This window comes from Oryctolagus cuniculus, chromosome 9 (genome assembly GCF_051225735.1).
Source record: "Oryctolagus cuniculus isolate XC-2025 breed Fujian yellow rabbit chromosome 9, ASM5122573v1, whole genome shotgun sequence".
Taxonomy (NCBI): domain Eukaryota; kingdom Metazoa; phylum Chordata; class Mammalia; order Lagomorpha; family Leporidae; genus Oryctolagus; species Oryctolagus cuniculus.
The window spans coordinates 68,721,642-68,735,805 of record NC_142875.1 but is presented as its reverse complement, the minus strand read 5'-3'; the positions used below and the strand labels follow the sequence as shown (position 1 = coordinate 68,735,805).

The 14,164-nt window shown below is 44.3% G+C and overlaps 1 protein-coding gene across 11 annotated transcripts in view; it reads right to left on the bottom strand.

Moving 5' to 3' along the window:
• Window positions 1-1,887: 1,887 nt before the first annotated feature.
• Window positions 1,888-14,164, bottom strand: part of CDADC1 (cytidine and dCMP deaminase domain containing 1) — a 51,049-nt gene continuing 38,772 nt past the window's right edge. For 4 of the 11 annotated variants that reach the window (XM_002720745.6, XM_089304164.1, XM_051832271.3 and 1 more), the window contains 2 exons: window positions 12,339-12,399; window positions 1,888-3,609 (listed from right to left, as the gene is read on the bottom strand). In XM_002720745.6, coding sequence (XP_002720791.2) covers window positions 3,536-3,609; window positions 12,339-12,399 — 135 coding nt within the window. In that variant the 3' untranslated portion in view covers window positions 1,888-3,535. Of the gene's footprint in view, window positions 3,610-3,788; window positions 4,100-12,338; window positions 12,400-14,164 lie in introns of those variants that run through there. The other 7 variants (XM_089304160.1, XM_089304161.1, XM_089304163.1 and 4 more) reach the window with 6 other exon arrangements.

Below are 14,164 nucleotides of genomic sequence, written 5' to 3'. Positions count from 1 at the left end.
AAACAGAAATCCAGGTTGCACCAGTGAAAGTAAATATAGGCAACGTGCAAAAGTAAGACTTTAATCCAGATCTCAAAAGAGGCTAAATTCCATATGACTAACACTCCAAGTGTTAGCAACTTAATGCTGCATATTAGGTACATGGGTATTTGTTATAACTTCGTAACTTAAAAAGATAAAATAGGCACCGGCGCTGTGGAGGAAGCTCCTGGCTCCAATCAGCTCAGCTCCAGCCATTATGGCCATTTGGGGAGTGAACCAGTGGATGGAAGACCTCTCTGTCTCTACTCCTCTCTGTAACTGTCTTTCAAATAAATAAAATAAATCTTTAAAAAATATATAAAACAGACTTGAGGAAAGCTGCTCTGGAAGTGAAGGTCCTAGATGGAGGCTCAGGACTAAACAAGAGTCCAGCCTCAGTTAACGCCAGGGCTCGGAAAACTGGCACTAATGCCACCTGCTCTAGTGTGTCGCAAGCAGATTCTAAAGCAGAACTCTTCAGGCATAAAATGAGACAGACTTATGAGTGAATGGTATTTGTTTTCAAACTCAGTAAGTGGAAGAAGAAAAATATAGAACAGAACAACTAAATAAAGGAAAATCTTCAGCAATAATACTACAGAAATATGTAAATCTGGATCTACTTTGCATGAGAGATGTGGAGTAAACCAGGCAAATGCCTAACCCCCTCACTTAGGGTCACTTAGGGAGTAAGCAGAGTTGTTCTTTCCAAATTATGAACTGACTGCTATTGCTCAGTCTGAGAAATCAAAATTTCCACTTAAGCAAAAAGCAAAAAACAATGTCGTCCTTAATTTCAGAGATTGCAGAGTTAAAGCTTCTTGTGCACGAATTAGCAGATTGGAGTCAATACAGCTCCACGCAGCTTCTGCACACCAGCTCGGCGGTCCTCGTGTGCATCCCCAGCCACCTCACTTTCCCACTGCCGGGGTGACCGTGCAGCCCATCACCTCCTCTCAGAAGTGCATCTCATCCCTGCCGTTTACCTGGCAAACGCTCGGGCCCCTTCCAGAGCCACCTCTGCTTCTGGGAGGGCTCCATGGCTTCCCAGAGCACCTGCAAGTCCCCGTATACTAGCTCTTCCTCCAGTTACTCCCACAGTGGGGGTTCTCAGCTGTCGAGGTCTCCAGGTCAACCTACAGCCCCTTAGAAACCCATCTTGCTGGCCCAGGGGGTCAGATTCAACAGGTCAGGGTGCACTCCAGCACCCACATGTCTGCCAAGTACCCAAGTGATGCTGATGCATCTGGAGCGGGGAGCAAATGCCAAGAGTCTTGTGTCTTATCACTGGGTTTCAGGCTTGTGTCTTCCATCAGACGAGCACTTTGATATCATGGAGCATTTCTTACACTTCTTCTCCCCAGGCTCTAGCCAGCATCTAGCAGTCATTCGTCTGATCAGCAAGTGGTCACGGAATGACTGTTATATGCCAGGTACTGTTCTAGCACCAGGATTCAGTAAAGAAACTTTTCAAGGGTAGGAGTTTGGTACAGCAGTTAGGATACTGCTTAGGACACTCACAAGCCCTAGCAGAGTGCCTGGGTTCAAGTTCCTGCTCCGCTCCTGATTCCAGCTTCCTGCTAATGCACACACTGGGAGGCAGCAGGTGATGGTTTACGTTCTCAGGTCTCTGTCATCCACGTGGGAGAATCAGGTTGGGTTCTGAGATCCTGGCTTCAGTTTGGCCAGTCCCTGGCTGTTGCTGGGGAGTGAACTAGCAGATGCAATATCTCTGTCTCCCTTTCATATAAATAAAAGTAAGTAAAATTTTAAAATTTTCTCTCTTTCACACACCCACCTACACACACACGTACGTACGTATGTACGTAAAATCTCCATGCCTTCACAGAGCTTATCTTCTGGTGCTAAATAGGAAACTCTCAATAATTGTTTATTGAAATCTGACCAGTTGTACAGGAAGAAAAAATGACATTACTATGACCATTTTGATGCTGTTATGGGAATATCAACTTCCCATTTCTTCTGATATCCCATCCCAGCATCCAATATGTAAATTCATAAACATGGCAGTAGGAATATACCAGGACTTTTAGTCTCACAAAACATGTGTCATAGATCACAATAATAAAAAAACAATCTGAGAACTTAAGCATATGTAGTTAAGCCATTCAGGGGCAAAAAGCAGTTTCAGGGTTTCTATATTGATAAACAGCTAAACTAGTGGTTTTCAAGTTAGCATTGGTTCTCTCTGAGGTGCCACCCTCCCTTCTCCCCCTCCCCACTCTGTGGCTGGTGTCCTGGGGCTGTGTGGACGTCTGTGTGTGATGACTCACTGCCCCGGGGACCCAGGCCATCTGCTCCACCAGCAGCACCATCCAGTCAGCACTTGCATGGCCCTGTGTGTGACTCCGAGAGGCAGGGAGGAGGCCCCGTTGCCTGTGTTTTGCCTTGAAAATGAAGGGGACAAAGGCAGAAGCAAACTGGCCACCTCCACCAAGCCACGCGAGCTGATTCTCACGCAATGCCCCCCCCCCCCCCAACCCTTGGAAGGGGCACAGCATGTCCCTTCATCGTGGGATTGATTTTCTGGAAGTTTCTCAGCAAATAAAAGTGAGAGAAATCACAAAGAGCAATGAGGAAGGTAACAAATGACCATGCTTACTTTGAAGGCGTCAGCATCCTTGAGGTTTGCAAACATTCTAAAAAGTCTTCCTTTGTAAGATCAAAGCCAGGGGAAGGTGATGGGGCGGGCACACTGATTCATGGAACTTAAAAGGCTTGTTTCAATATTCCAGACTCACACGTTTCTTCTGTGTTACCATCATAACCAAATTTGGGGCTCCCTGTTAGTGCTTTCAACAGTCGGTGAGCTCGGATGGCAGTGCTGTCTCTGATAACACTCTTTTCCTACTGCTACCTTGTGTCAGTGTGGTAACTGGACCCCAGTCCAACAAATCATTATGATTCTACACATCAAAAAATTTCAGAGAAATTAACATTTAAAAAAAATCCCTTAAAAATGGAGACCAAGTAAACCAATTTGTATGAGTCAATCCCAATTAAGTAAATTCAGATTAATAGATAGCTCTGGGCATAAATATGACCTTTAGGTTAGCTATCTAATGACTCTTAAAAGGTGACCAGATTGTCACTTATTTCCCTGGGGCAGTTTACTAAGTGTTACCCTCATAATCCAAAGGAATTATTAATTCTCAAGAGGCACATAATTCCTTGCTGAGGTGTGACCTGCGAGCCAGCCCCTTTCAAACAGGCTAATATACCGCCAAGGGAAATAGAAATCAGCTCCTATTGGTGATTACATTGGTCTCATTAAATTATTGCTACTTCTTTTAGTGTAGCACTACAATATTCTGAAAAATACACAGAAAAATTTGGAATAAAAATATTCTCATCAACATCATTCATGTCCTCATAATAAATTAACTTCCTTAGAAAAGGTCAGTTATTTACAGGATCCACCGATATTTTCTGAAGTGAATTTCCGAAGCGCAGCAGCAGACTCCTGAGGCCTCCCCGGCAGTGTGGACAGGGCTCAGTGGTTCCCGAGACACAGCTTCTTGCTCTGGTGCTGGTCCTCGATCAGATGGCTGGCTCGCAGCACGCCATCTAGCATTTGAGAAGAAGGCCGTGTGAGGAAACCTCGACACACACCCCCGTGCTTCCTGCAACCTCACAGGCTGGGAGAGCAACGCACACTCAAGTTAAAGGGACGCCACTGACTTGACCTTCAAATTCTCAACTGCTCTCTCCAGGTAACTCACTTGCAGGTAACACCGGGGTTCATTCAAATGTGAACTATAATCCATAACATAATAAATATCCATAATATTTTTTTAGGCTGGAGGAGGGCTGAAGTCCTTATTGTTAGGCTAGAGAAATCACATGACCTACTTACCCTCCAGAGAGAAGAGGGAGGCCCTGTGGGGCATGCAGAGCGTGGGGACTCTGCTGTTCACCAGCTCGCTCCTCTCTTGGAAGGGGGATGGCTTTTCTGCCTGGGCAGGCGAGGGCAAGGGGCTGGCTTCTGTTTTTAGTGACTTCATTGGCACCAGGAACTGCGCATATTTAAGGTGTACAACTTGATGAGTTTTGACACCTGTGAAACCACCACCAGGTGAAGGCAATGAACAGGCCAAACCTGCAAGTTTCCTCCTGCTCCTTCGTTTCGTGGCTCTTAAGGGACCTGTCTGCCCTCCCTGCTGCTAAAGCAGCCACTTGGGACCTGGAAAGCCTTCTCGCTCCATCTTATGTAATATTTGCAATGAACAAAAAGAGAATAATGGAATACAGATGGAAGTGCTAATAAAATAAATGCTAGAGAAACTACTGCCCACAAAGAGTTAATCTGGCTTAAATGTACACCAAGTGAGCCACACTGTTTGCATGGGGGAAGACAGAAGAGCCTACTGCCCAACCTACAACCAGAACTCTACCAGCCCGCGTGTGCCTTCCCTCGTCCCATCACCTGTCACCCACTCGGAGGCAACCACCAACTGGAATTCTGTATTTATCATTCCATTGCTTCTCTAAAATAATTGCACCTGTACCTAGGTAAACAATCCATCATTTGGTTTCTTTCTGGACTTCACATAGATACTGTGATATATTTAGTCTTCTGTAGCTTGCTTTTTTCATTAAACACTATATTTCTAAAATTCACCCCTGCTGAAGAATGTTGCTATAACTTATTATATACAATGTATATTATATGTGTATGTAGTCATCCATTGTGAGAATGCACCATAACATTTTTATCCAATGTCCAAAGACAAACATTTGTGTTATTTACAGTTTTTCCCTTTAGGAACAATGTTGCAATTAATTCTTTATCTTTCTATTTTTTTTCAAAGGTTATTTATTTATTTGAAAGACAGTGTGGGGACTGGCTGTGGCACAGCAAGTTAAGCCACTGTCTGCAATGCCAGCATCCCATATGGGTGCCAGTTCAAGACCTGATGCTCCACTTCCTATCCAGTTCCCTGCGGGATAGGAAAGCAGTGGAGGATGGCCCAAGTCCTTGGGCCCCTGCACCCACATGTAAGACCTGGGAGAAGCTCTGGGATCCTGGCTTCAGCATAGCACAGCCCTAATGGTTGCAGCCATTTGGGGAGTGAACCAGTGGATGGAAGATCTCTCTCTCTCTCCCTCCCTCCCTCCCTCCCTCCCTCCCTCTCTCCCTCCCTCTCTGTAACTCTGCCTTTCCAATAATAAACAAAATTTTTTTTTTAAAGATACTGTGACAGAGAGGGAGAGACAGAGACACAGACATGGAGAGACAGCTTTAATCTGTTGGTTACACTCTCCAAATGCCCACAACAGCGGGAGCTGGGTCAGGCCAAAGCCAAGAGTCAGGAACTCCAATCCTTGTTTCCTACATGTTTGGCAAGAACCCAAATAACTGGGCCACCTGCTGTCTCCCAGGTGCATTAGTAGGAAGCCGGATCAGAAGCAGAGGCAAGGCTTGATCTGATAAGGAGTGTGGGCATCCCAAGTGGCAGATCACCCCATTATGCCACAATGCCCACCTCTGTTTCTGTCTCATACACAACATGCCAGAGTTTCTTTAGGGCAAAGAGTTAGAAGTGGAACTGCTTGGGCATGGGGTATATGTATATTCAGCTCTACAATGATAATGTCAAATTCTTTTCCAAGGTGGCTGTAAAATTTTTAGTCCACCAGCAGTATACAAAAGTTCCTAACGATTCACATCCTCACCAACTTTCATTTTGTAAATCTAGGGTATAAATCATTATTTCAGTGTGACCTTAATTTGCATTTCTCTTACTTCTAATGAGTGTGATCCTCTTTTTAGGTATTTATTGGACATTTATATTCCTCCTTTTGAAACACCAGTAACTATTTTTTTTCCTGCAAGGGAGCAGTAGACAGGATGGCTAGAGGCTATTTTAGTAATTTAGTAATTTTTTACCCATTCTCTATTAGATTTCTTATTAATCTGTAGGACTTCTTTTAAAAGTCTATTTTACTTTATTATTTTATTTTATTTTAGAGGCAGGCAGAGGAGAGAGAGAGAGGGAGAGGGAGAGGGAGAGGGTGAGAGCGAGAGCGAGCACACTGCCATCTGCTAATTCACTTCCCAAATGCCTACAGTGGTTGAGGCTGGGTTAGCGCCAAAGCTGAGAACCAGGAAATCAATCCAAGTCTCCTATGTGGGTGGCAGGAACCCGACTACTGGTGTCATCACTGCTGCCTCCCAGGGTCTGCGCTGGCAGAAAGCTGGAGTCAGGAATCAAACCCATATACTTTGATGTGGGATGTAGGTGTCTTAACTAATAGTCCTTGTAGGGCTTCTTTGCATAATCTAAATTAAATTCATTGTCATGTCTGAAAAATACAATCTTCCAGTGGATGGCTCGGCTTTTCACTTTCTTTATAATGGCTTTTGGAGAACAGATGTCTTTAATTGGCACATATTCTAATTTCTTACTTTTCCCCTCTACAATCAACATTGTGTCCTATGTAAGTTACCCTTTTACTCCAGGTCATAAAGATCCTCTGTATTTCTTCTAAAACTTGAAAAAAAAATCTACCTTTTCCACTTGTCTTTAATTCATTTGGGATTGATTTCTGTGTATTACATGATTATGAATTCAGTATCCTTTAGTTCCTGTATTGGTAAAACCCATTTCCCAGCATGCTATATTAAATGGTCTATTCTGTTCTATGCCTGGATGGCCCCTCTGTTAAGGATGCTAAGTATCCTACCCTTAATGCGGCAGCACCCCACATTCAAAAGCTACACCACTCAAAATGCCAATGGCGTGCCCATTAGTAAACAGTGCCTTAGTTGATTCACTGAGATTTTAACAATAATTTTATTCCATTTCTCCAAAGTCTATCTGACTCTTCAAATTTCCCTACTCACCTTTTTAATGGCTTGTTTCTTGCTCATTGTTCAATAGCATCTTTTATTACTTAAATATTTTATTTGAAATATTTTTTACGTAAATATTTTCCTTGAAAACTTCAAAACATGAAGTTTCTGGGAGTCTAAATACGCTGTTTGTTTCTAACCACTCTAACTCATGGTGGCATCCTTTCTTCTGTGCCTGGGAATTTTCAATTATGATCTCCTATTTTATGACAGCCTGCAGACTCTACTGGGATTGTGTTCTTTCTGAGAGCATTTGCATTTGCTCCTGCTGGCAGTCAGCAGGTGCACCTGCCCAAGGAGTTTTCCAGCTTCCTTTGAGGACTCCCAGCTAAACGTAGGCACCTCAGGCTTAGTCCTCTGGCCTTGCAGTACACCTCACAATTACTCTCAACATCATAGCCTGTGGCCATTTATTCCCCAAGGTAACACTGGCTTTTGTGTTTGCTTACAGTTGCTATTCAGATTCTAGCAAAATGTTTCTCTTATCTCTCTCCTTTTCAAGGGGATGTGCGTGCCTGTATAGTCCCATCACTTCCTAAGTAGCCCAGTCATTGTTAAGGGCTATCTGGATTCTGACCCCATGGCATGGAAGTCAGTCATGCCACTTGCCTCCCTTCATTTTTATCCTTGCTGTGGGCACTGAGAAGGCATGAAGTAACAAGTCTCCTGGGGTTGGACAAACTGATTGGTCAGAAGGTGGTCCCTCATCTACCAATAAAGCTGGAATTTCAACTTTCATCTGTCTGATTCTTAGTTTTATTTCTCACTGAATCAAAAATTGGAAAGGAATTACATACATAGTATGAGTCCAACAGATGAATCCAAAGAAACATAAAGTATATTAATGGGTGCCTAGGGCTGGGGGAGGGGAGAACAGGCAGCAATTACGAGTATGAGGCCTCTTTCTAAGATATTGAAGAATTTTCTGAAATTAGGTTGTGGTAATGGTTGCACAATCAAAAATATATTTTTTCTTTTTTCTTTTTTTTTTTTTTTAACAGGCAGAGTGGACAGTGAGAGAGAGAGACAGAGAGAAAGGTCTTCCTTTGCCGTTGGTTCACCCTCCAATGGCCGCCACGGCTGTCGCGCTGCGGCCAGCGCACCGCGCTGATCCAATGGCAGGAGCCAGGTGCTTATCCTGGTCTCCCATGGGGTGCAGGGCCCAAGGACTTGGGCCATCCTCCACTGCACTCCTGGGCCACAGCAGAGAGCTGGCCTGGAAGAGGGGTAACCGGGACAGGATCCGATGCCCCGACCGGGACTAGAACCCGGTGTGCCAGTGCCTCTAGGCAGAGGATTAGCCTAGTGAGCCGCGGCGCCGGCTCAATCATAAATATATTAAAAACCATTTACTGGCCGGCGCCGCGGCTCACTAGGCTAATCCTCCGCCTAGCGGCGCCAGCACACCGGGTTCTAGTCCCGGTTGGGGCGCCGGATTCTGTCCCGGTTGCCCCTCTTCCAGGCCAGCTCTCTGCTGTGGCCCGGGAGTGCAGTGGAGGATGGCCCAGGTGCTTGGGCCCTGCACCCCATGGGAGACCAGGAAAAGCACCTGGCTCCTGGCTCCTGCCATCGGATCAGCGCGGTACGCCAGCCGCGGCGGCCATTGGAGGGTGAACCAACGGCAAAGGAAGACCTTTCTCTCTGTCTCTCTCTCTCACTGTCCACTCTGCCTGTCAAAAAAAAAAAAAAAAAGGCCGGCGCCGTGGCTCAATAGGCTAATCCTCCACCTTGCGGCGCCGGCACACCGGGTTCTAGTCCCGGTTGGGGCGCCGGATTCTGTCCCGGTTGCCCCTCTTCCAGGCCAGCTCTCTGCTATGGCCAGGGAGTGCAGTGGAGGATGGCCCAGGTGCTTGGGCCCTGCACCCCATGGGAGACCAGGAAAAGCACCTGGATCCTGGCTCCTGCCATTGGATCAGCGCGGTGCGCCGGCTGCAGCGGCGGCCATTGGAGGGTGAACCAACGGCAAAGGAAGACCTTTCTCTCTCTCTCTCTCTCTCTCACTGTCCACTCTGCCTGTCAAAAATTAAAAAAAAAAAAAAAAAAAAAAAAAAAAAAAAAAAAACAACCACCATTTACTTCTGTACTTTAAAAGGGCAAGTTTATGATACATGGATTATATCTCAATAAAGCTATTATATAATTAAAAGTAGATATTTATTGATAGAAAACATTTTTAAAACTGCTTATATAAACTTACTGTTCAGTAAACTATTACAAAGCAAACAAATGAGGTACTCCAAAACATTTATGGAAAAATGGAATCAAAGATAAGCTGGGGGCCGGCACCGCGGCTCACTAGGCTAATCCTCTGCCTTGCGGCAGCGGCACACTGGGTTCTAGTCCCGGTCAGGGCGCTGGATTCTGTCCCGGTTGCCCCTCTTCCAGGCCAGCTCTCTGCTGTGGCCAGGGAGTGCAGTGGAGGATGGCCCAAGTGCTTGGGCCCTGAACCCCATGGGAGACCAGGATAAGTACCTGGCTCCTGCCATCAGATCAGCACGGTGCTCCGGCAGCAGCGTGCCGGCCGCGGCGGCCATTGGAGGGTGAACCAATGGCAAAGGAAGACCTTTCTCTCTGTCTCTCTCACTGTCCACTCTGCCTGTCAATAAATAAATAAATAAATAAAAATAAGCTGGGGTAGGTATTTGGTCTAGTTGTCAAGATATCTGTGTGCCACATTGGAGGGCCTGGGTTCAATACGTAGCTCAAGCTCCTTATTCCAGGTTAGCACTAATGTGGAACCTGAGAGGCAGTGGTGATGGCTCAAGTAGTTGGGTTCCTGCCACCCACATGGGAAACCTGATTGAGTTCTCAGCTCCTAGCTCCCAATTTCAAAGCCTAACCCTGCCACTGTAGACATCTGGGAAGAGAACCAGTGGATGGGAATATACTGTTACTCTCTCTCTCTCCAATAAATAAGCAAAAAATATTTTTAAAAAGTTTATTTTGGTACAAAAATATTTAGAAACTCATGCATATGAGGGGTCCTCAAAAAGGTAATGAAAAATGCAATTATGAAAACCCTATGCATGGATTTAAAAAATGTTTGACCAGAATAAATTTATTTTTTTACTCTACTTTTCTATGAACATTTTTAAGCACCCTTGAATGCTTAACCATCATCTAGGTCACAAAGTAAAACATTCTTAGCCAACCAGAGACCTTCTTCTTGTTCCCTTTCAGTCTCGGGCTTTAGGCCACAGCATGTCTTCCTTTTCCTTAGTGATTTGGGTATAATCAATCCTGGACAAAGCCCTTTGGCCAGGGCTGGGCTGGGGCAAAGCCAGGAGCCAGAAAAAGAATCCAGGTCTCCCATGTGGGTGAGGGGAACCCATTTACTTAAGGCATCATTGTTGCCTCCCTGGGTCTGCACTGGCAGGAGGCTGAGTCAGGAGCCAGATGGAATCCAAGTGGGGCATTCCCATGTGAGATGCAGGCATCTTAACAATTAAGCTAAACACCCACTCCCCTACACTCTTATTAAGACCTTTTGATGAAAAGATGTTCTTAATTTGCATGTAAAGTAACTCATCTTTTTATGATTAGTCCCACTTTTTAAAGGTTTATTTACTTATTTGAAAGGCAGAGTTATATAGAGAGAAGCAGAGACAGAGACAGAGAGGTCTTCTATCCACTGATTCATTCCCCAAATGGCAGCAATGCCCAGGGTTTGGCCAGGCTGAAGGCAGGAGCCAGGAGCCTCTTCCAGGTCTCCCACGTGGGTGCAGGGGCACAAGCACTTGGGCCATCCTCCGCTGCTTTCCCAGGTACAGTACCAGGGAGCTGGAGTGGAAGTGGATTAGCTGGGACATGAACCAGCACCCCTATGGGATGTCAGCATTGCAGGTGTGGCTTAACCAGCTATGCCAGAACACCAGCCCCAATTAGTCCTTTTTATACCCCTTCTCTAATAACAGGAAATTGTTAGTTGGCCTCCTCAAACACTGTCATCAAATATACATTCTTTAATCATGTGCACATATTTTCTATCCTGGTTAACTTTTTTTAAAAAAATATTTTTCATTTGAAAGGCAGTTACAGAACGGGGAAGAGAGAGAGAGAAACAGAGAAAGAGAGAGAGAGAATCTTTCATCCATTAGTTCACTCCTCAAATGGCCACAACAGCCCGGGGTGGCCCAGTCCAATGCCAGGAGCCAGGAACATCATCTGGGTCTCTCATGTGGGTGGCAAGGGCACAGGCACTTGGGCCATCTTTTGCTGCTTTCCCAGGTACATTAGCAGGGAGCGGGATTGGAAATGGAAATGAAACTGGCTCCCATATGGAATGCCAACATCACAGGCTGTCATAACTCACAGCCCCCTGCTGGTAAATATTTAAAAGGAGAATAGTGTTCTGGTACAGTAGGTAAGTCGCAACTTGCAATGCTGGCCTCCCATATTGAGGCACAGATTCAAATCCTGGCTGCTCCACTTCTGATCCTTCTCCCTGCTAAGGTGATTGGAAGGCAATGGATGATAGCCCAAGTGTTTGGGATCCCGCCATCTATGTGAGAAACACCAGCATTGAGTTCCTGGATCTCGGTTTTGACCTGGTCCAGACCTGGTTGTGGTGGCCATTTTGGGGACTGAATCAGTGGATGGAAGATCTTTGTCACTCTGCCTTCCACATAAATAAATTTTAAAGAAAGAACTTACACATTTTTTCTACATATTACAAACAATAAATTTACTATTTGAATAAAACAAGGTATTGAAAACAGAGAATCAAGATATTCTCATAGAAATTATTCTCAGAATTTTATTTTTATTTTTCAGTGTAATCAAATAATTGTTAATATCAAGAAAGCAGCATACTTCCATTTACCTAGAATTCAAACAATTAAGTAACATAGCTACTATTTTTAAATAATATTGTACAGCATTAACTAATGTTCAAAATTATGTACCTACGAATTTTAAGACCTGCCAAAGATTGCATAACATCCAAAATATTCATGTTAATATGCACATAATATAGCCATGAAGACTAGTAACATCCATTCTGTGACCAATCTGGGCAAGTGTGGCTGTACTCCACAAGAATGTATAGGCTTGGATCTTCCTTACTTGGTACTAGACCCACCTGTCCTAATTCTATATAGTTCTCCTTTCTTACAGCCCAAGAAACTTTTGTTTTGGAACAGAGGAGTATAACTGTTTACTGTTTCATATATATTTAATTTATAAATTCAATTTATACATGATTATTTGTATTAAATTGTAGACTCATATAGGAGTAATGGTCAACCAGGACTTTCTACAGCACCTAGTTTATGGCAGATACATAAATGTTTGTGAATAAACTGGTAAAATTCTAACCTGCAAAAAGAACACATTTTATCTATTAAAACAATTTCCATTGTCTGGTAATTAAAATTCATTATCTATCCTTTCTCCTCAGTTAACAAAGTTAATCTCGAGATAGGTCTTACAAAATACTTACTTTCTCTCCTGCCAGGCTCATTTTGTTCAAGACCATAAGCTCCTGATGGATTCAGTTGCCACTGTGAGATCAAAAATATCTTATTTATTTGAGTGGTTCAAAAGGACTTAACAAATTGCATTTTAACATCCTACTTTTAAATATCAAAACAGCTTTAAAACATACAAGAAAAAGGAGTTAGCATGTGTATATCAGCAAAGCCCTAATAATGCTGCCCTGAGAAGTCCTGGGATCAGAATCAATAAATACTCTCAGAGAAGGGACGTTAGAGACCCTGTCCATTCATTTTGCAGGTAAAGAAGTGGGAGACCAGAGATCACAGTGACTGCTCCAGGTTAAACACTAACTAGAGGTGGTGACAGAATTAGAAGCTGGGCCCACGGATGCCTGGCATTGTGGAATTTCATCACATTCTGTATCTAGGTGCTACAGAATCTTTAAATAGCTAGAGAGAGCCTAGGTATTAAAGAAGGAAAACACAACCAAGATCACTCTGCTTTTAAATACAGTTATAGAAGCTTCTATATTGTATCATTTTCTATCAGCTATCTGTATCCTCTCTGAGTTTCCTATCTCAGTCACTCAGAAAGAAAGGGAAGCCTGAAGGCTCGTAGGTATCATCAAGAAGACTAGAGCAGCAGAAAAGAAGAGTGCAAACGGCAGCTGCTAGCTCTCCGTTCTTGTGTGGGTTGACACTCCGTCAGCATCACTAATGACCTAGCCACAAGGGCCCTGCTAGGCCACTCCCTCCAGAGAGACACAATCAAGTATGAACTGCCCGGGAGCCTCTTCCACAGCATGGATCAGTTCATCAGATCGACTACTCGATATCCTGAGCCTTGCGTGGGGAAGCAACACCAGATAAGCATTTTATCGTGCATAAGAAGTCCTTAGAAAAAGCAAGACACCTGGAACTCTCTGGTCACTTAAAGAAACAGACAGCTAGAGCTAGCACAAGAGAGAGGACCTATAATGAGTGACCATGCGTACACACACACATACACACATACACACACACACACACAAAACAAGATACATATGCCCTTTAAGCGATGGAAGATGGCCCAAGTCCTTGGGCCGCTTCAGCCACATGGGAGACTCGGAAGAAGCTCCAGGCTCCTAGCTTCGGATCAGCCCAGCTCCAGCCATTGTGGCCTTTTGGGGAGTGAACCAGTGGATGGAAGACCTCTCTCTCTCTCTCTGCTTCTCTGTAACTCTGCCTTTCAAATAAATAAATCAAATCTTTTAAAAAAAAAAGTCAAATCACTAAATCTATTAATTTTGGCAAAGTAAAAACTAATGACCCTGAATTTATATTTAAGGGTATTCATAAAGATTTTCATAATTCAAAAACTTAGAAACAATCCAGGTGTCGAAATGGGAATGGTTAAGTAAATTGGGTTTATAGGTTGGAATACTGTATAATTATTGAAAATTTTTTAAGGTTTATTTATTTTGAAAGTCCAAGTGAGAGAGAGAGAAGGAGATATACACACACACACACACCTTCCAACAGCTGATTCACTCCACAGATGGCCACTACGGCCAGTGCTGGGTCAGGCCGAAGCCAGGAGCCAGGAGTTTCTTCTGGGTCTCCCACATTGGTGGCAGGGGCCCAAACATCTGGATCATTTTCCACTGCTTTCAGGGAGCAGGATCAGAAATGGAGCAGAGGCCGACACTGTGGCATAGTGAGTAAAGCCGCTGCCTGTAATGCTGGCATCCCACATGGATGTTCCACCTACTCTACTTCCAATCTAGATCTATGTTATGGCCTGGGAAAGCAGTAGAAGTCCCCTGCCACCCATGTGGGAGACCCAGAAGAA